At 48.2% G+C, this 24,441-nt stretch overlaps 1 protein-coding gene across 1 annotated transcript in view; it reads right to left on the bottom strand.

Moving 5' to 3' along the window:
• Positions 1-24,441, bottom strand: part of LOC130022185 (zinc finger protein 571-like) — a 137,450-nt gene that overhangs the window by 99,927 nt on the left and 13,082 nt on the right. Inside the window, exon 4 of the mRNA XM_056112949.1 lies at positions 21,823-21,880. Within this exon, the coding sequence (XP_055968924.1) occupies positions 21,823-21,880 (58 nt within the window). The remainder of the gene's footprint in view (positions 1-21,822; positions 21,881-24,441) is intronic.

The raw sequence follows: 24,441 nt of genomic DNA, 5'->3' as shown, positions 1-24,441 counted from the left end.
ACCAAGTCACCAGTGTGTTTTGATAGCCCTGGATTAATACATAGGCATTCACCCTCAGCCTGGCTGAAGGTCCCATCAACTTCACAAACCTCAGACTCAGTAAATATCTCCTGGGATCAGGGTTCAGTCCCAGTGGGGCTCAGGGACCATATGGATTACTAGACATAGAGAGACCTGGGTTGGCTGCTTGCAAGGAAAGTACCCTACTTGCTGTACTATTGCTCTGGCCCTTTCTAAGTGAATTATTTCCACCACATCAAGAGTGACCCTGATCAAAGCTTCCCCAACAACACCCCTCGCCCTGAAAATTAACTATTTCTCTTAAAAAAGGAAAACAAAACTTTACCCCCAGTACTCACAACAGCTGGGGGGTCATCTGGTAAGGGAGAGATTACATGTGTGGGGTGCTTTGCAACTGGACCTTAGGATGGAGAAATTCTTTACCTAGGGAAAATACAAAAGCTGGGACCAGAGACAGTAAGTGGGTACGAACTTGCCTTGCATGCAGCCAACCGAGATCAATTCCCGGCATCCCTTATGGTCCCCTAGTACCACGAGCAAGAATTCCCGACTGCAGAGCCGAAAGTAAATCCTGACCACCGCCAGATGTGGTACAAGAGCCAAACCAAAATGATAATAATGAAAAAGTTTCATTTGCAAACGCCACCCACCTGCAAGGACTGAGACACTGGGTGGCCCCACCCCATTAGGACAGTCAAACAAAGGACAGAGGACAACTGGGTCCCCTGCTTTAGTGGGGCTGGGGCCCCGCACTTCTAAATGAACCTGAAGGTGCCACACTAAGGATGCCAGGGCCGAAGGCTCCGGACATGGCCAAGCAAAGTCCGGTGCTGGAGGTTCGGGAGGGCTAAGCCCCGCCCTCTGCAAGTCCCACAGCCCCAGGCCCACCGGACTCTGACCCTTCCAGGAGCTGGAGGAGATCTTGGCCAAGGGGAACCCCAGGATCACTTGTTCACACCTGCAACCTCTGCGCCTGTCACAGCCCCCACTGTACCGCCCAAAGCCTCTGGGTCCCCTATAAGCTTTCGCCTTACCTCACCTCAGGAACCGCCTGGACATCCTGAACAGAGGAAAACAAGAATGAAAGCACCCCCCAAGTTGGCGCAGCCCCACCACTCACAGTGCCAAGACGCGGGTCGCTCACCTGAGGACACTTGCATTCTGCCACAAAATCGGCCCCACAGTTTCCCTGTAATGCCAGGGGCCAGTTCCTCCTCTACCCACGAGACCAATGGCGGCCAGAGCCAGGCAACTACAATAAGAACAGAAAGGATTTCTGAAGGGCCCGTCTATGACTTCATTTCTGCTTCTGCCAGGAGCCTTAAAGGGCCATGGTCCAGATGCAGAGACCCTCTGTGCCTGGACTTAGGTTAGACAAACCTTCAGCCACTGTCTTGCAGGGTGGACAAGGGCAAGCACCTGTGCACTCTATCCAGGGGAACAAGATCACTTCTGGGTCCAGATAATAAGCCTGAGGCAGAGCCGTGCTCTGTCCTGCTGGACCTGGGCCCATCTGAGTCCTGATTTATTCTAATCCTGCATCAGCACATCTGCATGAGTCTCATCCTATACTCGCTCCTTTTGTGCAGGAATATATTTGAAAATGGTGCAATCACCCAGGTTTATAAAAAATAAATCCAAATATCCAAGTCATTTATTTACTAAGGACCATAATATGAACTGTGCCTGTCATTTGGAACTTCTCAAGACTACTTATACTGTAAATATTCTATTTTGGGGGTAGAGTGGTCTTACTCTCAGCTGACCCAAGTACAATACTTGGCCACGCTAGGCCCTGGCTGCAGTGATCCCTGAGATGAGTCAGAAGTAAGGGCAGAGCACTACAGGGAGTGGCCAAAACTACAGCAACAACAGGACAACTGTAAGGAAGCAAAACAAACAAACAAACAAAAATCATGTGCAAAGTCAAACTAGAGAGGAACATTTAAATAGTAAAAGAGTGGGTTCTTAAAACTCTGTTTTCTGGCATTTCCATAAGGTAAAGGTAAGGGTAAAGGCCCTCCCGTTGATCATCGATTTGCTCAAGCGGGCCCAGTAACGTCTCCATTGGAGACTTTGTTGTTACTGTGTCTGGCATATTGAATACGTCACGGGGAGCTTGCCAGGCCCTGCGGTGCCGGCGAGATACTCTCGGTAGCTTGCCGGGCTCTCCGAGAGGGGCAGAGGAATTGAACTCGGGTCGGTCATGTTGACCGCTTGTAAGGCGAGCGCCCTACCATTGTGCTATCGCTCCAGCCAATTTCCATAGTTTGGCATTTCCATAGTATGGCATAGTATGGCATAGTTTAGCATAGCATTTCCATAGTTTGGCATTTCCATAGTATGGCATAGTTTGGCATTTCCATAGTATGGCATTTCCATAGTTTCCCAGAATCCTTATTATTCTCTTTTCTTGCAATCACATGTTTTCCTGTGTGTGCAAGTGCGTATGTGTGTGTGTGTGTGTGTGTGTGTGTGTGTGTGTGTGTGTGTGTTTCCTCTGAGCCAGAACAAGCATTGCTCAGGGGGTATTCCTAACTCTGTACTCAGGGTTTCACTCCTGGAAGCTTTGGGGATCACTAAGATGCAGGGGACCAAACCCGAGTTTACTGTGCGCAAGGCAAGTATTTGCTGTACTTTCGCTCTGCCCCTTCATACATAAATTTCTTCCAAAAGTACGAGGAGTCCTGTACAAAGTCCCCCCCCCCCCACACACACAAATAAACAAGTATCTTCCTTCAAAAAAAGGGAAAATTTAAAAAACGACAACAAAAATCTTTACCCTCAGTATTTATCCCAATATCCACGGGTCACCTGCTCAGGAAGAGATGAAGAGTGAAGGGTGCTTTGCAAATTGACATGAGGGAGATGGAACTCGTGAACTGAAAAAAAAAAACACCAATATTTTGGTTGGACAGACAATGAAGTCTGTAGGGAACTTTCCCTGAGTCAGTAAATTCTCCGCGTACCTATATCCCGCAGCAACACCAGCAGGAATCATACCTGAGCCCAGGGCCAGAGGAAGCCCTGAGCATCTCCGAGGATGCCCCCTCCCCCCAACGCCCCCCAAAACAACCCCCAAACCAAAAACAGCCCCAAGAGAACATGTTCACTGGCAAACCCCAGCCACCTGCAGGTCCACTGCCCCCGAATGTCACGGACCAACATGGCGGCAATGAAAATGATGGACAGCAAGGGGACTCTTGCCATGGGCGGGGTGAGGGGGGCTGTGGCTCTGCCCTTCAAATCTGGAGGTTCTACAGCTACGAGATTAGGGCCAAAGGCTACAATATGGGACTGCCGGGAAGGTCGGGACAGCCAAGACCCCCTCCCTGTGCAGTTCCAGCACCCCCGGGCTCAGCCCCAAGCTCAGCCCCTCCCCCCACCCGCCACTGCCCCATCACAGAGATAAGAGGCCATCATGGCCTCAGCAGCCCCCAAGGACCACGCGCTCACACCCACAACACTGCGCCCCAGCACAGCCCCCACTGCGTCCCCCAAAGCTCCGCGTCCCCCTAAAGCCTCTGCCACACCTCAGAAACACCTGGATGTTGGGGAACAAGAGAGAAACCAGTGTGAAAGTGTCCCCAAGCTAACGCGTTGCTCACAGTGCAGAGACGGAGAGTCACCCCTCTCCTGCCCCAAAATCCGCCTTCAAGAACCACTTCCAGCCAGTTCCAGGCCGTCCTTCACCCAGGTAACAATGGTGGGACTAACTGAACCATCTCTATCAGCAACAACACAGGTACCAGGAAGGCCATCTGTGACATCACTTCCGTTTCCACCTCCAGCCTTAAAGGACCAGGCTCCAAGTGCAGAGAGATCCTTTCGGGACACGCAGGGGATCCTGTGCAGCCTACGAAGTTTCGAATCCCAGTATCCCATATGGTCCCTCAAGCACTGCTAGGAATAATTCCTCAGTGCATAGCCAGAAGTACCCTCTGTGCATTGCCAGATGTAACCCAAAAGGCCAAAAAAAGAATAAAATAAAATTTGAGATAAGATAAATATAAAGGCCCTCCCATTGATCGTCGATTTGCTTGAGCGGGCACAGTAACGTCTCCATTGGAGACTTTGCTGTTACTGTGTCTGGCATATCCAATACATCACGGGGAGCTTGCCAGGCTCTGCCGTGCGGGCGAGATAATCTCAGTAGCTTGCCGGGCTCTCCGAGAGGGGCAGAGGAATCGAACTCGGGTCGGCCATGTTGGCCGCTTGTAAGGCAAACGCCCTACCGCTATGCAATAGGTGGAGAAAACAAATTCATGTGAACATTGTTATATATGGTTTTAGGGTTGGTAAGATTGTCTTATTAATTTTTTAAAGCTTCTGTTGCTCCAAGAGGTTTTTCCTTTTATACTTGGTACTTATTTAGTCACTTTCCTCCTGGCTTCCATCACCAAGACTGTTATTTACTAGTTAACACACAGTGAAGTTTAAATGCCGGGACACTGGCATAACTATAGCCCTGGTAATAATGACCGAGTACCTTTCCCTTATAGGATGATGTCAAGGGAAGCTTGTCATGCCAGATTCTTAGCTTCTGGGCTGCACTTTTGTAGCCACCTCCTACCCTTCCTGGTTTAAATAAAACTCGTCTTCCCTAGGCAGATTGTTCTAAACTTGGGGACAGTTCTTCGGGGTCAACTCATCCCATGTGCATTTTACAAAGACTACAAAGGTTAGAGAGGCACACAAAGGCCTTTCTACATTGACAAACATGAGCTTTCCCTCCAGTTTGTATTTTCCTATGGATCGTAAGAGTTGAGGGTTGGGTGAAGGCCTTTGCACTTTCCTGATATATGTAAGACTTCTCTCCACTATGAATTTTCCTATGCATACTAAGGCTTGAATGTAGAGCAAAGGCCTTTTTAACATGTATGGGGTTTCTCTCTGGTATGAAATTTTCTGTTTAGTAAGACATCAATTTTGAATGAAGGCCTTCCCACAGTCCTTCCATATGTAAGCTGTCTGCCATATGAATTTTTCTGTGATCCCTAAGGCTTGAGGATATCATGTATGCCTTCCTGCTTGCCTTACATACATAATGTTTCTTTCCAGTATGAATGTTCTTATATGTAATAAGGAGTGAGAGGTAAGTGAATGCCTTCCAACAGTATATATATATGGATTCTCTTCAGTGTGCGTTTTCCTGTGCTTAGTAAGTTCTGAGTACAAAGTAAATGTCTTCCCACAGTCCTTACATGAGTAACGTTTCTCTACTGCATGAATTTTCTATGCACAGAAACCCCTGAGAAGGAAATAAAGGTCTTCAAACATTCCTTATCCTTACATGAATAAGGTTTCTCTAAATGAATTTTCCTATGCATACTAAGTCTTGAGGTTTTCCCATATTCCTTGGATGAATAGCGTTTCTCTCCTGTATGAATTCTCCTATGTATAATCAGGTATGAGGATAGATCTAAGCCTTCCCACATTTTTTACATGTTTACAATTTCTCTACTGTGTGTATATTCAGATGATCACACTTGTGTGGCAGGTGACTCAAATTGTGTCCGTACTGCTAACAGCCCTGCAATTTTTCCCATCTGAAGACTTCCTGCCTGTCTCAGAATCCCCACAGTGATGCAGGCACCACTCTCACTCGAGACTGTCACAGTGCACAGGATCAGGGACATTCTGCTATGGATGGTTGCTTCCCTGGAGAACAGCAGAGGAGGTTTACAATTATTTCTTGATTTCTTGAGGGTCTCCATGTCAAAAAAAAAAAAGTCAAACCCTGCAGGTTTGATGTCTAACATTTCCACCATGGAAATACAATTATTGACACATATATTGCTTTTCCTAGAATGACCAAATAGTTTTGCAAGAAGTTAATGCAAAATTGACAGAAGTGTTGCTATTAACATGTGTCCAATTTTTTCTCAACGCAATGAAGAACACATTAAGTGGAAATTATTTCTATACAGAAAAAGGAAGCACAACTTTCAAGAAAATAAAAATACACCCGAGTCTGGGTTCTGTTGTAGCTCAGTATGGAGATCGGGATGCATGTACGAAGGCAAGACTGAGTCCCCACAAAGCTGAGAATGCAGGGGCCATTGAAATCATCTAACCTAATTGAATCAATGTCAGGATCAATGAGGATTTTGGGTTTTTTTATGTTTACATGTTGGGACAGTGTCACACGAGACAATGCTCATAGTGCTTTGCAACTGGCACTTAGGAAGCAGAAATTCTTGACCTAGAAAATAAGACATAAAAGTTGGGACGAGAGACAGTAAAGTGGGTAAGGGAATTTGCCTTGCACGTTGCCAACCCAGATCAATCCCTGGCATCCCCTATGATCCCTGAGTACCATCAACAGGAATTCCCAAGTGCAGAGCCAAAAGTAAACCCTGAGCATCTCCAGATATGGTACACAAGCCAAACCAAAAAAATAATGAAGGGGCTGGAGGAAAAGCAGAGCTGGCACAGCATTTACCTTGCATGTGGCCGACCCAGATTTAATTCCCAGCATCCCATCTGCTCCCCTGAGCATCGCCAGGAGTAATTCCTGAGTGCAGAGACAGGAGTAACCCCTGTGTATGGCTGAGTGTGATCCAAAACGAAAAAAAATAAATAAGTAAAGTGGGCTGGAGTGATAGCACAGCGGTCGAGCATTTGCCTTGCATGCAGCCAATATGGCGAACCCGAGTTCGATTCCTCTGCCCCTGTCAAAGAGCCTGGCAAGCTATGGAGAGCATCTCTCCCGCACGGTAGAGCTTGGCAAGCTGTTTTGTATTCGATATGCCAAACACAGTAACAACAAAGTCTCCCATGAAGTCATTACTGGGCCCGCTTGAGCAAATCGATGAACAACGGGAGGACAGCAAAGAAAGAAAGAAAGAAAGAAAGAAAGAAAGAAAGAAAGAAAGAGAAAAGAAAAGAAAAGAAAAAGTTTCAACTCCCAAAACCTCACCCATTCACAGGGAATGAGCCACTAGGTGGCCGTTTCACACCACAACAGCCAATCAAAGCACAGAGGAGAACTGGGTTTCCTGCTGCAAGGGGGGGGGGCTGCCCTTTGAAGTGAATCTGAAGGTTCTACACTAGTGAAGCCAGGGCCAAAGTCTCTGGAAAGAGGCAAGCTCAGCCCAGTGCTGGCAGGTTTGAGAGGGCTAAGACCCGCCCTGTGCAGGTCCCTCAGCCCAGCACCCACCCACCTCTGAGCCTTTCCGGAGCGGGAGGTGATCCTGGCTAAGGGGACCCTCCCACGATCATTTGCTTACACGTGCGAACCCTGCACCCTGGCACAGCCCCCGCTCCACTGCCCAAAGCCTCTGGGTCCCCCTAAAGCCTTTGCCATACCTCAGGAACCGCCTGGATGCCAGGAACGAGTGAAAAACAAGGGAGAAAGCACCCCCAAGGTGGCCCAGCTCTGCCACTCACAGTGCAGGCAACTGGGAGGCCGCTAGTATCCTGCCACAAAATCAGCCTCCACAGTCCATGTCAAAGGATCAGCCAATTCCTCCTTTACCCACGAGACCAATGGCAGTCTGAGCCAGGCAACGACAACTAGAAAAGAAAGGATGCTGAACGTACCAGTTCTGTGAAAACACTTCCACACCTGCCAGGATCCTTAAAGGTCCATGGTCTAGATGCAGAGACCCTCTGTCCCCATCCCGGTAAATTGGTGCTTTAAGGGGACTGGACTGGATAAAGTAGTGGAGAGGCAGCTGCTGGAGTGGTGGGTCACAAGTGGGGCGCTGGGGTAAGGACAAGAGCCCTGATCCTGTACCAGTTACTCAAACATTGAAACAATGCTCTCACAGTTCATCAGGGAAAAAAAAAAACATGTGGTTGATTCAAGGTCAAACAGGCAGGTTGGTACAAGGCACCTGACACTGAGATTCGTGAGAAAGTAATTAAGATGGGGTGAAAGCAGTGACTCTGAACCCAACCCTGGAGATGCAGAGAAGAACTGGCCTAGCACCAGCCCAGACAACTGGACAGACACTGTAAAGGGGAAAAGCCTATTAAGACCATAAGAGAGCACTGTCCAGCCAACATGCTACCTCTTGAAAATGCCTGACCAGTGGAATCTTGCCTACAAGAAAAAACACAGGAGGCAGTTTCAGAAACACCTTCAAATCCAGAGTATGAACAAGAGAGGTAGTACAGTAGGGTGGGTGCTTGCCTTGTATGTGGTCTATCTGGGTTCAATTCTCATAATTCCAAATGGTCCCCTGAGCACTGTCAAAGTGAAAATCAAGGACTAAGCTAGGCGCACTGCCAGGTGTGTACCACCAGCAAACATAGCGATAGCACAGTTGGTAGAGTGTTTTCCTTGCAAGCGGCCAACATAGTGTACCCGAGTTCGATTTCTCCGCCCCTCTCATAGAGCTAGGCACGCTACTAAGAGTATCTCGCCTGCACAGCAAAGCCTAGCAAGCTACCTGTGGAGTATTCGATATGTTAAACACAGTAACAAGAAGTCTCAAAATGTGACTTTACTGGGCCTGCTAGAGCAAAATACATGAAAAACGGGAGGACAGTTTGTTTCTTGACATATACATATATATATATATATATAGAGAGAGAGAGTATTTGTATAACACATAATGTATATCTTAGAAATTAAATATATATCAAATTCATATCTGTGTACAGGTATGTACACATAAAAACCTAGAGCATTCCGGTCACATTGGAGCCTTTTATGGCCTTTACATAGATCTGAAACCTTTTTATCATTGGGGTGACTACATGATTGATGTAACTTTCCTAATTCCAAATAGAATGCTTATTTTATTTCTCTGATATTATTGAACTGACGGGTGGGATCCAGGAACCTGACCAACCTTGTGAGTAATCACAGGAAAATGGAAGGGCCGGCTGGGATATGGGGAGCCTGGGGATTGCTGGGATGTGAGGAACTGACCCATATTCCCAACATTTGTCAAACATTTGAATCAAGGGGCTCCTTCCATCCTTTCAACCGTCTTTCTACGCACAGTAAAGTTCATTTAAACTGTTTCGAGTAGGGGCCAAAGAGACAGGACAGCAGGGACGACATTTCTCTTGAATTACCGTTAACAGGGTCCCAGAGCACTACCAGGAGTAATCCATGAGTATTTCTAGGTGTGACTCCAAAAGACGGCGCATGCCCAGAACTGCAAACAGAAAAGTGAATGAATGCAGGACTGTGTGACTGAGCAGGCACGGCTCTCCAGAGCAGAAAGGACAAAATAGGGGAAACACATGTCCTGGGATCTGAGTCACCATAGCTGCTAGCGAGAAAACAGGGCCAGCACACCCTAGGGGACCCATGATGTGCATGAAGTGCGAATACAGAGCACAGAGCAAGGAAGGCCTGGGCACCTCCACTGTGCAACAAAAATAAACAGGAAAGAAAATAAAGCAGCAGGATGGAGTAACAGAACAGAGGGTCGGGCTGTGAACCCAATCTTCCCATATGGTCCCCCTAGCACTGCCAGGTGCAACGCCAGAGTGCAGGGCCAAGAATAATCCCCAGAATCACTGGGTGTACCCCTCCAAATAAAACAAAATACCCAGATGCAAGCGCTCGACCCCCAGCATCCCATATGGTTCCTGAGACATGTCAGGAGTCATCCTTGAGCACTAAGGTATGAGTACTCTTTACCTGGGTGTGGTTGAAAAGCCAAATACAACAGAACTGAAATAAACATAGCCTAATAAAGAAAGTATTGGGCCATCCAAAAAGGAGGCACAATACAGGATCATTCCTGAAACAACTCAGAGACATTTGGCCCAAGAAGACTGAGTGTTCCTGTCACTGCATCACCTTCTCTTGTCACTCTCTACCTACCTAGGGATGGGATGTCCGATGGCATGTCAACATCTTCTCCTGCCTCTGATTTTCCCAAGGATCAGAGACCTGAAGGAGGAGTCAGAGCAGTGAGCACTGGAGAGGAGCACAACCCCCAGGCCTGATCAGGGCACTGGCTCACAGACCCGCCTGGGGGATACTGCCTAATGCTGCTGTCTCCCCAGGAGAATCAAAATGGGTTGGCATCTGTGTTGCCTTTCACGACACAAGCTCTGGGTTGGTTACAAAGGAGAAAACTCAGCCCTGTCTTGGCCTGAGGACTCCTCCCTGGGTCCCAAAGAAGGCTCTCACAGGCACAGCAGAGGCTGACTCAGAGGCCAGATCACATGCATCAGCGCACCTTGCAGGCTGGCAGCAGGGCTGCCTCCCACAACCATAGCCCAGAATGTGGCTCTATTATGGGGACAGTCCTCCTCCTCTTAAAATAACCCAATTTCTACAGGCACACACATACACAATCACACACACCCTTTACCCCCAGTACTCATCTCAATAAACTGGGGTCTAGACAGGGCTTTGCAACTTGATGTGAAGAAGCAGAAATTCCTGTTCTGGTAGACAGTAAAACTAGCAGATGCTTGCCTTGTTGACACCACTCAATCCTCTGCATCCCTACGCATCCCTATGGCCCCCAGAGCACTCCAGGAAGAATACTTCAGCCAGGAGCTAGAGGAAGCCCTCAGGGTATCGTCGGGCATGCAGAGCCCCCCATTCCCCACACCAAAAATAGACCCTAAAGGAAACTAAAACCCCTGTAACCTGCAGATCCACTGCTCCAGATGGCCCTATCATACCAGGGAAGCCATTGAAAAAGTCAGACGGTAACAGGGTCTCTTGGCATTGCAGGAGCTGCAACTCTGCCAAAAGTGAATCTGGAGATTTTGCAGCAGCGATTCTGGGGCCAAGGTCCCAAAGTAGGCCAGCTGGAGGTCAGAACGGCCAAGCCCCTGCCCTCGGCAGGTCCCTCACCCCAAGGCCCACAGTCCCCTTGCTCAGCCCCGTAGCCACCCGCCTCTGCTCAATCGCAGAGCTGGAGGCTATTGTGGCCGCAGCAGCTCCCCAGGATTACTCACTCACATCCTCCTCCCTTGACCCCGTCAAACATCCACCGCAACTCAGGAACCACTTGGTATCAGGGAACAAGTGAAAAACAAGTGCAAAAGTGCCCCCAAGCTGGCGAGGACCCGCAGCTCAGTGTGGACATGGGGAACTGCCAGGCAGTCACGGGAAATTGTCCCCATTCTGCCACAAGGTTGGCACTTCAGAGTCCCACTTTCTCTCGTGGGCCCTACTCTGTCCTTTACCCATGTTAACAATGACACTGACCCAGTTTCCAGGAATAGAATCACCAGGAAGGACCCCCTGTGATGTCACTTCTGCTTCCACAAGCAGTCTTAAAGAGCCAGACTCCAGATGTGGAGAAAACCATTATGCTCACCCAGGTGGATCTGTGGGCAAGGGGGATGGGCTCATATAAAGGGATGGAGGCAGCTGCTCTACTGGACGGTCACACAGTGGAGGGCTAGTGACAGGTAAGAAGTCCTATTGGGCAAATATGAGCCAATTATCTCACACACAGTCCATAAGGAAAAAAGCAAAGGGGGTTCATTCAAAACAAAAGAGGTAGATAGGAGGCAGGTGGGCAAGGAACAATGAGCTTCTCCAGGAAATCATCCATCAAAGTAGGGTGAAAGCAGTCACTCGAAGCCAGCACAAGAGCAGAGAGAAACTGACCTAGTAGCAGCCCAGAGAGCTGGAGAGACGCTGGAACAGGAGCAAAGGCTCGTAAGAACATCAGAGAACACTGTCCACTCAATGGTCTACGATTGCCAACACGCGAGCAGTGAACACTCATCTACAAGGAAAACCCAGGAGGCAGTTTCCGAACCCTGAGTGGGGCTGGAGAGGTAACACAGCAGATAGGACGTTTGCTTTGCATGCGGCCTGCCTAGGTTTGATTCCCAGCAACCCATAGGGTCCTGTGAGCACTGCCAGGAGGAACTCCTGACTGCAGAGACAGAAGTAATCTCTTTTCATTGCCAGGTGTGACCGAAAAAGCAAAAAAAAAAGTAGACCCTGAACAACTGTGGATGTGGTACACAAGCCAAATCAAAACAATTATACTGAAAAAGTATCATTTGCAAAACCCAGCCTCTGGCAGGAATCAAGCCATCATGTGGTCTTGCCATTTCACAACAGTCAAAGGACAGACAACAACAGGGGGGGCTGGAACCCTGCACTCTGAAGTGAATCTGAAGGTTCTACACGAGTGAGTGATGCCAGGACCAAGTGCTCTGAAACAGTGCAGAGCAAAGTCCCATCCTGGGAGGGTCAGGACATCCAAGCCCTGCCCTCTGCAGGTCCTGCAGGTCCCGCAGGCCCCGAGCTCAGCCCCTGCGCTCAGCCCCACGCCAACCTGCTGCTGACCATTCATGGAGCTGGAGGTGATGGTGGTCAAAGGGGACTCCCATGATCACCCACAGACACCGCAACCCCTGAACCCCCTAAAACCTCTGGGTTCCCCTAAAGCATCACTCATGCCTCAGGAAATGGCTGATATCAAAAATGAGGGAAAAACAAGCACAAAAGGGCCCCACCAAGCTGGAGTGGTCCTGGCACTCACAGTGCGAAGAACAGGAGGCACTGGTCGCTCACGGACCGCCACACATGTCCTGACAAAAAATAGGTCTTCACAGTCCCCCTTCCACAAAGGACCACCATTTCCTCCTCTACCATCAGACCAATGGCTGCCTGATCAGGCAACCACAATGGGAAGAGAAAAACTATGTGAAGGTTCCTGGCCTGGGACGCCACTTCCACTGCTGCCAGAACCTGAGTCTTAAAGGGCCCTGTTCCAGATGCACAGACCCTTTTTGCCCACCCAGATGAATCTGTGATCAAGGGGGATGGACTGGATAAAGGTGTGCAGAGGTGGCTGTGGAGAGTGGTGGGTCACAGAGTGGGAGGGTGGGGATAAGAAGACCCCTGATTCTGTACTGCTCAGTCAAACAATGACTCAATGCTCTCACACACAGTCCATCAGGAAAAAAGCAGCTGAGATGATTCAAGGTAAAACAGGAAGGTTGCTGAGTTTCTTGGGGGAGTAATTAAGATGGGGGTGAAAGCAGTTACTGCAAAGCCAGCCCTGGAGATGCAGAGAGGAACTGGCCTAGAAACAGCCCAGAGAGCTGGACAGACACTGGAAAAGGAGGAGAGGCTGGTAAGAACATCAGAGTGCACTGTCTGGTCAACAGACTACTTTAAACACCAAACCAGTGGACTCTTGCCTACAAGAAAAACCGTTTCAGAAGCACAATTTTAAATCTAGACTATGGGGCAAGAGGTTAGTACAGTGGCTTGGGCGCTTGCCTTGCATGTGGTCAATTTGGGTTCAACCCTCATAATTCCAAATGGTCCCCTGAGCACCATTGAATTGCAAAGCCAGGAGTAGGCCCTGAGCACTGCCAGGATGCACCAACATCATCATATATTCCGACCCTAAAAATGGAGGCTAATGGGCAGCAAGCCATTTTGGGCACCTTAAAGCCTTTTTGGCCTTTAAGCAGATCTGTATCCTTTTTATCATTCTGGTATCTACTACACTGAGGGGTCTTTGCTAATTCTAAATACAACACTTAAATTTTTTTCTGTAATATTATTAAACTTGGTGGGGGGATCCAGGAATGTGACCAACCTTGTGAGTAATCATAGATAAATGGAACGGCCTGCTGGGATGTGGGGAGCTGACCCATATTCCCGGCATTTGTCAGACATTTGATGCAAGGGGCCTCTTTCATCCTTTCATATGTCTTTCTAAAAACAGTAATCTCTGAGTATTTCAAGATATGACCCAAAAAGACGGGAATAAAGTTCAACATTTAAAAACAAACTGTTTTCACAGCACTTCATTAAAGAACCTTGCCAGGGCCATTTAACTAAGATAACACTTTCTGAAACATTTATTCTTTATACTTACACAATGCTAGCCAGTATCTGATGAACACATGGGAGGCAGAGATGGCATGGGGGAAGGAGCTGGTCACACACAGCCCACCTGGATTCCAACCACAGTGACCCATAATGATCCTGAGTCCCCCAGGTAGGCTTGACTGAGCTGAGAGCGAGGAGTAGGACTCAGCTGGGTGTGGCTCCAAAGAACATGAATCAGGAGACCCTGAAGAACGAAGATGTGGCTGTTTTTCTGCTATAATCCCCCAAACCAAGTGCCTCAAAGCCAAGTCACAGGGGCTGGAGCGATAGTCCAGGGGGAGGGCTGTTTCCTTGCGTGGGGCCAGCCCAGTTTCAATCCCTGCCATCCCATATGGTACTGAGAAACAACCAGGAGTAATTACCGATTGTAGAGGCAGGAGTGATCCCTGAGCATCGCTGGGTTTAAACCAAAAAGCAAAAAGAAAGTCAAGCCAGAGTCACTATAAAGAATGAGATAGTGGTGAGTATCGACAGCCCTGAGCACAGGGGATTTTTTGCCTTTTAATTCACATTCCTTCTGGCTTTCACCAGAAAATCCAAAAAGTACATGTTAACATACACATCAAGTTTAAATGCCAGAACCTTTGCATAGACTTTCCCTTATAAACTGACATCACAAAATGTTTGGTACACACTAAAGGATTATTTCTTTCCTAGCTGCACTTTTGTAGCACAGCATCCCATGGTACAAAGAAAAGAGACTTTACCAAAAGGGGGCTGTTTTGACATTAAAAATTGTTATTAGGGCATTGACTTACGTAATATGAATTTTCTGATGTTTCCTAAGACCAGAAATAAACAGAAAGGCCTTCCCACATTCTTGATATATATAAGATTTCATACCAGTGTGAACTGCCCTATATACATTTAGGCCGGAGGCCTGATGGAAGGCCTTTCCACATTCCTTACAAACAAAAGGTTTCTCTCCAGTGTGAATTCTCACATGACCAGTAAGGGTTGAGGAACAAACAAAGGCCTTCCCACACTCCTTACAAACATAAGGTCTCTCTCCAGTATGCTTTTTCATACGCCGAGTAAGACTTGAGGATTCAACAAAGGCCTTCCCACATACCTTACATCCATAAGCCTTCTCTGCAGTGTGAATTTTCATATGATGAGTAAGGCTTGAGAAATAAAGAAAGGCCTTCCCACATTGCTTACAAACCTAAGGTCTCTCTCCATTGTGACTTCTCATATGCCTAGTAAGGCTTGTGGATGCAAAAAGGCCTTTAAACATACCTTACAGCCATAAGGTTTCTCTCCAGTGTGTTTTCTCATATGACAAGTAAGTTGTGAGGGATACCAAAAGGCTTTCCCACATACCTTACATCCATACGGGTTTTCTCCTTTGTGAATTTTTATATTGCGAGTAAGGTTTGAGGAATAAGTAAAGGCCTTCGCGCATTCCTTACATATATAAGGCCTCTCTTCAGTATGAGTAAGCATTGAGGATTGAGTGAAGGCCTTTCCATGTGCCTTATATTTATGACATTTCTCTCCATTATGAATTTTCCTGTGTATAGAAAAGTGTGAAGAGTAAGAAAAGAGCTTCCCACATTGCTCACACAGATATGCTTTCTCTCCAGTATGAATTCTACAATGTCTTAAGAGGTCTGAAGGTCCAGTGAAGGCCTTCGCACAGTCCTTACATGTATGTGGTTTCCCTCCTGTGTGGATGTTCATGTCATCACAAAGGGGTGACGCTGGATTCAAACCATGCCCTTGCCGCCGACACTCCTGAGTATTCTGTCCACTGTGGGTTTCAAAGGGAACATCATGGTCCTGGGAACACGGGGAAGCTCCCCCACATTCCTTACTCTTGGACAGCATTAATCCATGGTGACTTTGCTTGTGGGCCTTTCGGTGTGAAGGACTCACTATAAACAGTGCTCCTCTCCCACATTCTAGGGACTGCCCCAATGTTGAGGTTTGTGTCTGTGGACCGAGAACAACAGACTGTGTGAACCTTTTCCCCGGGGAGGGATTCTTCAGAGTGAGGTTGCTCTCTCCATTCTCAACATCCTCAGAGGCTATCTTGCCTGCCTTAGCATTCCCATGTGGCTGAGGGCACAAATGCACACTCGAGACTTTTTCACAGTGTGAAGGGTCAGAGAAATTCCACTCGGGCTGGCTGCTTCACTATAGAACAGCAGAGGATTCCAATTATTGTTCTATGCCTTAAGAGTCTCCATGTTAAATGAAATTGATACCTGCAGATTGGTTTCTAACATTTGCACCACACCAATGCAATTCCTGTCAGGTGGATGGCATTACCATGGACTAACCTAATGTTTCTGTAAGACAAACATAGAAAATTGATGAATGAGAGGCCATTAATTTGTTAAATATTTTTTCAACTCAATGAACAGGCAGGAATAACTCCCTCCACAGAAAACTGATGCACCGGATTCAAAAGAAAAATAAAACACACTAAACTCTGGGTTCAGTTCTATCTCACTGTGGAGCAGAGCCCGGAAAGCATTTGTGAAGAAATGCTGCATCCCAAACTGCTGAGACTGACCACAGGGGACATTGAAAACATCTCACCACAGGCAGATTCTTTTCAGGATCAATGACTTTTTCTGTTCTGTAGTTTGTTTTCATTTGGGTGAGGGGGTGCACCATGCAGTGTCAGGGATTATTCCTGGTAGGTCTCTGTAAAACACATGGAGAAATGTGGATGGACCAGTTTAAAAGACCAAGTCCTTTCACGATTACCATTTGTAGATACTTTCAATCAAATGAAAAAGCACGGCATTTACATGAAACATATTACAATTTTCCTTGGATTTTGAGCAGAGATGTCATCACCCAGTGAAGATAAGGGTCCTCGAACTCAAGCATCATACCCTGAATTTCCTTCTGGCCATTCCCGAACTGCACTTTAAAAATAACATGCTGGTCCACTGACATTTTCCATTAGTACTATAATATTGATTACAAACTTGCAAATCTTACCGGCTCACTCATACTCACTGACTGAGTTCCCAAATCCTGAAGCCATGCTTTGAGTTCTGAAACGAAACACAATGTACAATATAAGAATTATTGAATGAAACATGCTTAACCAGGCAGTACAACTTGAGGACATCTCTATGGTCCTCACAGTCCAAAAGATCCCACAGAATAGGGAAGGTCCCTGGGGAGGATTGCTGTGAAAAGCTTGGCAATCCTACAAGACATTTTTTTCTTGTTTGTTGAACATACGCAGTGATGTTCAGGGAACTATTCGGGATGCTGGTTATTGAACCAGGTGGACAGTGTGCAGGACAAGCGCATTTCCTGCGTTAGTATCACTCAGAGCCAAAATAGTTTTATTATGGCCTCACTTATTAACTAAACAAAAGAGGAAAAATTTTTGAAAGTATAGCAACATTATAGGCTGTACAAAAAGGCTGGTAAGGAAAAGACAGGGGGACCAAGAAGTGAGAATTTCATGGAAATTCTGGCAGAAGATGAAAAATAATGTCAAAACCAAGAAATTAAAGCGCAAGATTATTCCATGACAGACAATCTGTGGGAGCGAAGAGCAGCGTGAATAGAACACAGATGCCAAGATCCAAGAACCCAAGGATATCAGGGTCAGCAGCTCGTTTCACATGTGCTCAGGGCACCCACACACTGCCGAGGGCCTGAGCCAGGGAGGGTTCTCAGACACTCACCTGCACGCATGACTCTCCTCCCCGGCCTCAGGGTTTCTCCGTCCAGCCAGGAGATCACCGCAGGCTTCACCCCAGAATGCCCTGAACATCTCAGAGATGGAGCATGGATACGTGACAAGGAAAACATGACAAGTAAACCCCATGTCTCCCTATAAAAATGGAGTCAATTACGGGAATGGCAAGAACAGAATCTGTCCTTCTAAAATGCTCCAGATTTGGAGTTATCCAAGAGCTAAGATTCAGGTCTTAATTTAAGAGAATATGGGGCCCCAGAAAACATCACAAGTAGTATAGCCCTGGCATTGCAAAGGACCAACAGGTTTCTCCCCCCAACGGGGATTTGATCACAGCACAGCACCTAGTATTTTTTTCTCTAGTTTGGGATCTTCACCTGGGGATGCTCAAGGCTTCTCCCTGACTGTGTACTCAGAAATCACCTTTCGTGGTGCTTGAGCATCTCATCAGATGGTAAGGCTATAACGCATGTCCAGATCTGTCAAGACAAGCACCGTGCCCACTGTACTGTCACTCAAGGCTCAGCATCACATGCAATGTACTGAGCCTGCGTGAACTGATGCCTGAGTGCAGTAAACCCCAAAGCTTAACAAATCCAAAGATGGCCAAAGACGACCAAAGCCCCAAATTGGTTATAAAAATAAAGATAAAAGGATGCAGACAGACAGCACAGAAGGTCAGGCACTGGCCTTGCTCAAGGTCAAAAAAAGTTCGATCCTGACATTCAGTAGGGTCTCTCAAGTCATCTGCTTGATCCCTGACTGTATAGTTCAGAGGCAAACCCTGAGTCCTGATGAACAGAGAACCACTGCAAGTGACCACGAGCACTGAAATAGAGCAGCATCTTATGGGGTGAGGCCCTAAGAAATAAATGAACTGGGTTGGGTGCGATATTTCAGCAGGCAGGACACAGACACTGCACACACGTACAGTATTGGTCCCCAGCAGAACACAATGCCCCGGACCACAACCAGGATGAATAACTGAATACTCAGCCAGAAATAATCCCTAAGTGTTTGTAAGTACAACCTCAAACCAAAGCAAAACAAAATAAAAGCGAATGCCTTGCCATAGAGGCAGGGTGGACTGGGGGATGGGCGTGGAAGTGATACTGGGATTAGTGGTGGTGGAGAATGGGCACTGGTGGAGGGATGTGTAATTGATCACTGTATTACTGAAACCCAAGTACAAAAATTTATAAGTATACAAAAGTACCTCATGGTGTTTCACTAATAAAAATGAAAAAAAAATAAAACTAAACTAAACCAAAATAAACAAAAATAAATTAACTGAAGTTGTGGGGCAGGTAAAATAGTACCAGGATTAAGACAGCAACCTTTGTGGCTGACAAGCATGTTCAATCCTCAGCACCCCATGGCCCCTGAGCACACCCAGGAGTGATCCCTCAGCACAGAGACAAGAATATTCAAGTTATGCCCCAAATAAAAGCAAAACCAAAATACATAGAAATTATGTGTAGTACAAGAAATAATCAGAGAACTCAGCATTGGCAGGAACCAGGAACATTTTAGAGAGACCTGAGCAATGGTACAACATGTGGGGAGCTTGCTATCCACGGGGCTAACCTGGGTCAATCCCCAACACTCCAGATTCATTAAAAGCCACAAAGAGTGATTCCTGTGGACAGAGCTTAGAGTAAGCCCTGAGCATTGCCAGGTGAGCACCAACAACAACAAAAAAAAACAGGGAAGGAACTAGAGGAACAGCTACTGCATGGCTGTCCTCAGCAGGACATTCACAGCTACTGTTGGACACACAGTCACGGCCCAGCACAGGGAGCCCACACCGGTCTGTCCAGACAAGGTCGGCCCCGCACTGCTCTCACCAATGGCCGACAGGTGCTCGTAGGTCTCCAGCATCACGTCCCTGTAGAGCTTTCTCTGAGAGGTATACAGGCATGTCCACTCCTCTGGGGTGAAGCTCACAGCCAAGTCGGAGAAGGTCACCGTGTCCTGAGTCGACATACAAAGAGGGGCAGGAGTCAGGGTCTGTCCCCACCATGTCCCCTGGGCTGTGAAGCCAGGTCCCCCAGGCCCTAGAGGGGCTCAGGGTCTGTCCCCTCGGGAAGAACCAGTCTCCACCTGAACTCCTGGCAGATGGGTCCCAACTTCTCTCTAAGACAGCTGCGTCTATAAAAAGTGAGGATGTTCTACTAGAAGATTCCTGAAGGTGGTGGTCTAGCTTCTGACCCCAGGGAATTCCACCACTGCTACTATGAGCACTGCAGAGAGTGCAGTGCTGAGCACACAATCAGTGGGACACAAATGAGTGACCCTGCTTTCAGCTCAAAACACTAAACATACACTCCCTGCATCCCACAGCCCATGTTCTAGGGAGAAGGGGACACTCAATGTCCAGCCACCGACTGAAAGCTGTGCATGTACATATGTGCCTGTTGAACTATGATCATGGTTCAGGGCCACCCCAAATGCCTCTCAAAGTGTCTTAAGCCCAACAGCTCTGATGGCCCCAGAGATCTTTTGCTCTGTCTCCATAGGACCAGCACATGCCCAGAACCGCAAACCGAGGAGCCAATGAATGCTGGACTGTGTGATAGAGCAGTAGAAGCTCTCCAGAGCTAGAAGGACAAAATAGTGGAAACACATATCCCGGGGCCCGAGTTACTGTAGCTGCCAGGGCACAAACAGGTCCAGCGCACCCGGGGACCCATGATGCACATCAGGCACAGAGCCAAGAGGAAGCCCTGAGCATCTCCCCTGTGGCGCAAAAAAAAATATGAAAAGAAACAAAACAGCATGACTGTGTAACAAGACAGTGGGATGGGGATAGTGGGTAGTGCTGGTGATCCCCACCATTCCATAGGGTCCCCTAAGCAGTGCCAGGTACAATGCCAGAGTGCAGAGCCAAGAGTATAATCCCCAGAATATACTGCGTGTGGCTCTGAAAACAAAACAAAATACCCAGACACCAGCCTTTGATGCCCAGCACCCCATATGGTCCCTGAGACATGTCAGGAGTCATCCCTGAGCACCAGTAATCCTTGAGCTCTTGTGATCCAAAAGGCAAATACAATGAAACTAATACACGTGGCCTCAGACAGAAGAGAGCTGGGCGCTCCAACAAGGCGGCAGGATCTTCCTGAAGCAAGTTAGAGACAGACAGCCCTGGAAGCCTGACGCTCCTGTCACAGCATCACCTCATTTTGTCACTCCTACCTGGCGTCGGTGTGTCCGATGGCACCTCACCATCTTCTCCTGCCTCTGTTTTTTTCTGAGGATCAGAGACCTGTAGGAGAAGTCAGAATTGTGACCACTGGACAGGAGCAAAATTACCAAGTTCTGACCAGCCACACCCTCGGGCACTGATTCACAGAACCGCTTGGGGGACACTGCCTAATGCTTCTGTCTCCCCAGGAGAAGCAAGATGCATTGGCATCTGTGCTGCCTTTTGCGACACAAGTTCTGGGCTTGGCTACAAGTGAGAAAAGTCGGCCCTGCCTCGATCTGGGGACTCCTCCCGGATCCCACAGAAGGTTCTCCCAGGCCCGGCCAGGAAGGACTCTGAGGCCAGGAAATCCCATGCATCAGCGCCCCCTTCTGGCCCCGTGAGAGAGCCACCATTTGGGCTATGATTGTATGGGGGAGCCCCTGTCTTCTTAAAAAAAAAGAAAAAACAGGAGCTGGAGTGGTCGAACAGTGGGGTAGGGCAGTTTGCTTTGCAAAGTGGCCAACCTGGGTTCGATTCCCAGCATCTCATAGCTTCCCCTGATCACCACAGGAGCAATTCTTGAGACAGAACCAGGAGTAACCCGTTGCATCACCGGGTGTGAACCAAAAGTAAAGGTAAAAGTAAAGGCCCTCCCGTTGATCGTCAATTTGCTCGAGTGGGCCCAGTAACGTCTCCATTGGAGACTTTGTTGTTACTGTGTCTGGCATATCGAATACTCTCGGTAGCTTGCCGGGCTCTCCGAGAGGGGCGGAGGAATCGAACTCGGGTCGGCCATGTTGGCTGCGTGTAAGGTGAACCAAAAAAGCAAATAAATTTTTTAAAAAACTTTCTACTGCGGCTGTAGCAATAGCACAGTGGGTAGGGTGTTTGCCTTGCAAGCGGCCAACCCAGATTTAATTCCCAGCATCCCACACGGTCCCTCAAGCTTTGCCAGGAGTGATTCCTGTGTATAGAGCCAGTAGTAACCCCTGAGCATCGGCTGGGTGAGACCCAAAAAGCAAAATAAATAAATAAATAAACAAACTTTCTACAGACATACACTTTTACCAGTAGTACATGAACACACACAAGGGCATGCACACACACACACCCTTTATCCCCTGTACTCACCTCGATAACCAGCGATCTGGGTAGGACTTTGCAACGTGATGTCAGGAGGCAGATATTCCTATTCCAACATACAGTAAACCTGTTAGGATGCTTGTGTTGCTGACACTAATCAATCCTCTGCATCTCCAAGGCCCCCAGAGCACTGCCAGGAATAATATCTGAAGTCAGAGCCAGAGTAAGCCCTCAGGGTATCTCCGGGAATGCAGAGCCCCCTATTCCACACACCAAAAATAGCCCCAAAAGGAAATTATCATTGGCAAACCCAGACACCTGCAGATCCGCCGTCCGGGCCTGACCTACAAGGGCAGCCGATGAAAAAGCTGGATGGCAACAGGGTCTCTTGCCTTTAGGGGGGCTGCGGCTCAGCGCCTCAAAGTGAATCTGGAGATACTACAGCAGCGAAACTGGGGCAAGGACCCAACATGGGTCAGCTGGAAGGTTCGGGAAGGATAAGGCCCCGCCCTCGGCAGCTCCTGCACCCCAAGTCCCGCAGCCCCCGCGCTCAGCCCCGCGCCCACCCGCGGCTGCCTCAAAGCAGAGCTGAAGGCGACCGTGGCCACACTAGCCCCCCAGGATCACGTAATCACACCTGTGACCCCCGCATCTCACTACAGCCCCCTATGAACCTCCCAAAGCTCCGCCCCACGCAGGACTCCATCATACCTCAGGAACCGCCTGGATATCGGGGAACACAAGAAAAACAGGCGCAATAGGCCCCTTGAGCTGGCGTGGTCCCGCGGCTCACAGCGCGGAGACGAGGAGGCTCAGAGTACTCACGGGAGGCCACCCCCTGCAGCAAGACAAAATTGGCCTTCAGAGTTCCCTTTCGCACTGGGGACCTACTTGGTCCTTCACCCACGTGAACAAGGACTCTGTGACCCATTTCCAGGAAGAGAAGCACCAGGAAGGCCCCGCTGTGATGTCACTTCCGGTGTTACAAGCAGCCTTAAAGGGCCAGACACCAGATGTGTAGAGAAGAATTAACCCCACCCAGGTGAATCAGTGGCGGGAGGAGGATGGATTTGAATAAGGGAGTGGAGAGGCAGCTGCTAGAGTAACTGGTCAGTGTGGGAGCTCGGATAAGAAGTCCCCTGATGCTTTACTGGCCAGTCAAATGTGGTCAATGCTCTCACACACAAGGCCATCAGGAAAACTGCAGCAGGGTTGATCCTGGTAAAACAAGCAGTTAGGGAGTGGGTGGGGCACAGGAAAGTGAGTTTCTTAGGATTGTTAAATTTTTATGGGGGTTTGATGTGGGCCCACGAGGTTCTGGAGAACATTAGAAATGCCTAGAATTGAAGCTCATTTGCCACAATGAAGGCAAGTTTCCATTGTTTAAAAAAATTAAATAAAGGGCTGGAGAGATAGCACAGCAGGCAGGGCGTTTGCCTTGCACGCGCCCGACCCGCATTCAATTCCCTGCATCCTATATGGTCCCCTGAGCACCGTAAGGAGTACTCCTGAGTGCAGAGCCAGGAGTAACCCCTGTGCATCACCGTGTGTGACCCAAAAAGAAAAGAAAATTTTAAATAAAAATATTATGTTCTCTCTCTGAGCAAGTCAAGTTCTAACACCCCTCTGTTTATTCTCTGGCTGAACTACTTCATAAAGTTTCCTGTTATTGTGTACCCCACAACCTGACACCCTAAATTTTTGACGGTGTTCTCCTCCCATTCTGTGAGAATGAGGAATTTTGAAGCAAGATTCATCTCGGTACCCCACTAAGGTTCCATCTGAAGGAATCTGCCAACATCAGATTGAGGATGCTCTGATTTCTTTCCTTTTTTATATTTTGGGAGTCACAGCTGATGTTGCTCAGGGGTGACAACTGGTTCTGTACTCAGGAATCACTCTTCGCATAATTAGGGGTTCTTATGGGATACCGGCAAAGGTATCCAAGTCTGCAGAACACAAGAAAAGTGCTCTAAGGGCTCTGCTACTGCTGCATGCCCCAGGCTGCATGCTTAATCCTTAATTACACCACACCTAACAAGGAAGTTAACACAAGGGTGGAAAGTTTTACGCTGTGGAACCGCCCCACAGCGGCATCTCGTGGCAGTTAAGCGGAACTCCCATTGCCCGAGATCCCCACCCTTAAGATTTCCAGCCATCGGATTTGCTTCAATGCTGGGGCTCATTAAGAATCGAACACGCAGCCTGGGACCATAGTGGGATAACAGTGGGTAGGGCCTTGCATCGGTTTGGAGCTCTTGCACCCCATATAGACTCCTGCACGCCAACAGAACTATCTAACAATTGGCGGGACCAACCCCTGAGCATTACTGTGTGCCCCTCCCCCCGAAACAGATGCTTGCCGCCCTCCACAGCCCCACCCACACACTCTCTGACCCCACAAGAGTCTCTGGTTTCTTAATTAGGTATCCAGAATTTGCTATTCCTAGTGGGGTTTGAAGCCACATAAAAAAACATGATCTTCGTTCCCTCCCCACCCACCATACTGACTATCTGGGCAAGTGACACTGGGTTCTTTATTGGGGAGAGGGGTCGGTGGCCACAACAGTCCTACTGCGGGCACTCAAGAACCCTACATAATGCCGGGAATTGACCTGTGTTGAGCACAAGGCATTGCCTCCCCCCATCTTCTATCTCGAAGATCAC

The sequence above is a fragment of the Sorex fumeus genome, unplaced genomic scaffold (assembly GCF_029834395.1).
Source record: "Sorex fumeus unplaced genomic scaffold, SorFum_2.1 ptg000019l, whole genome shotgun sequence".
NCBI lineage: Eukaryota > Metazoa > Chordata > Mammalia > Eulipotyphla > Soricidae > Sorex > Sorex fumeus.
Note: the sequence above shows the minus strand (reverse complement) of the source record. Positions and strands in the feature narration are given on the sequence as shown.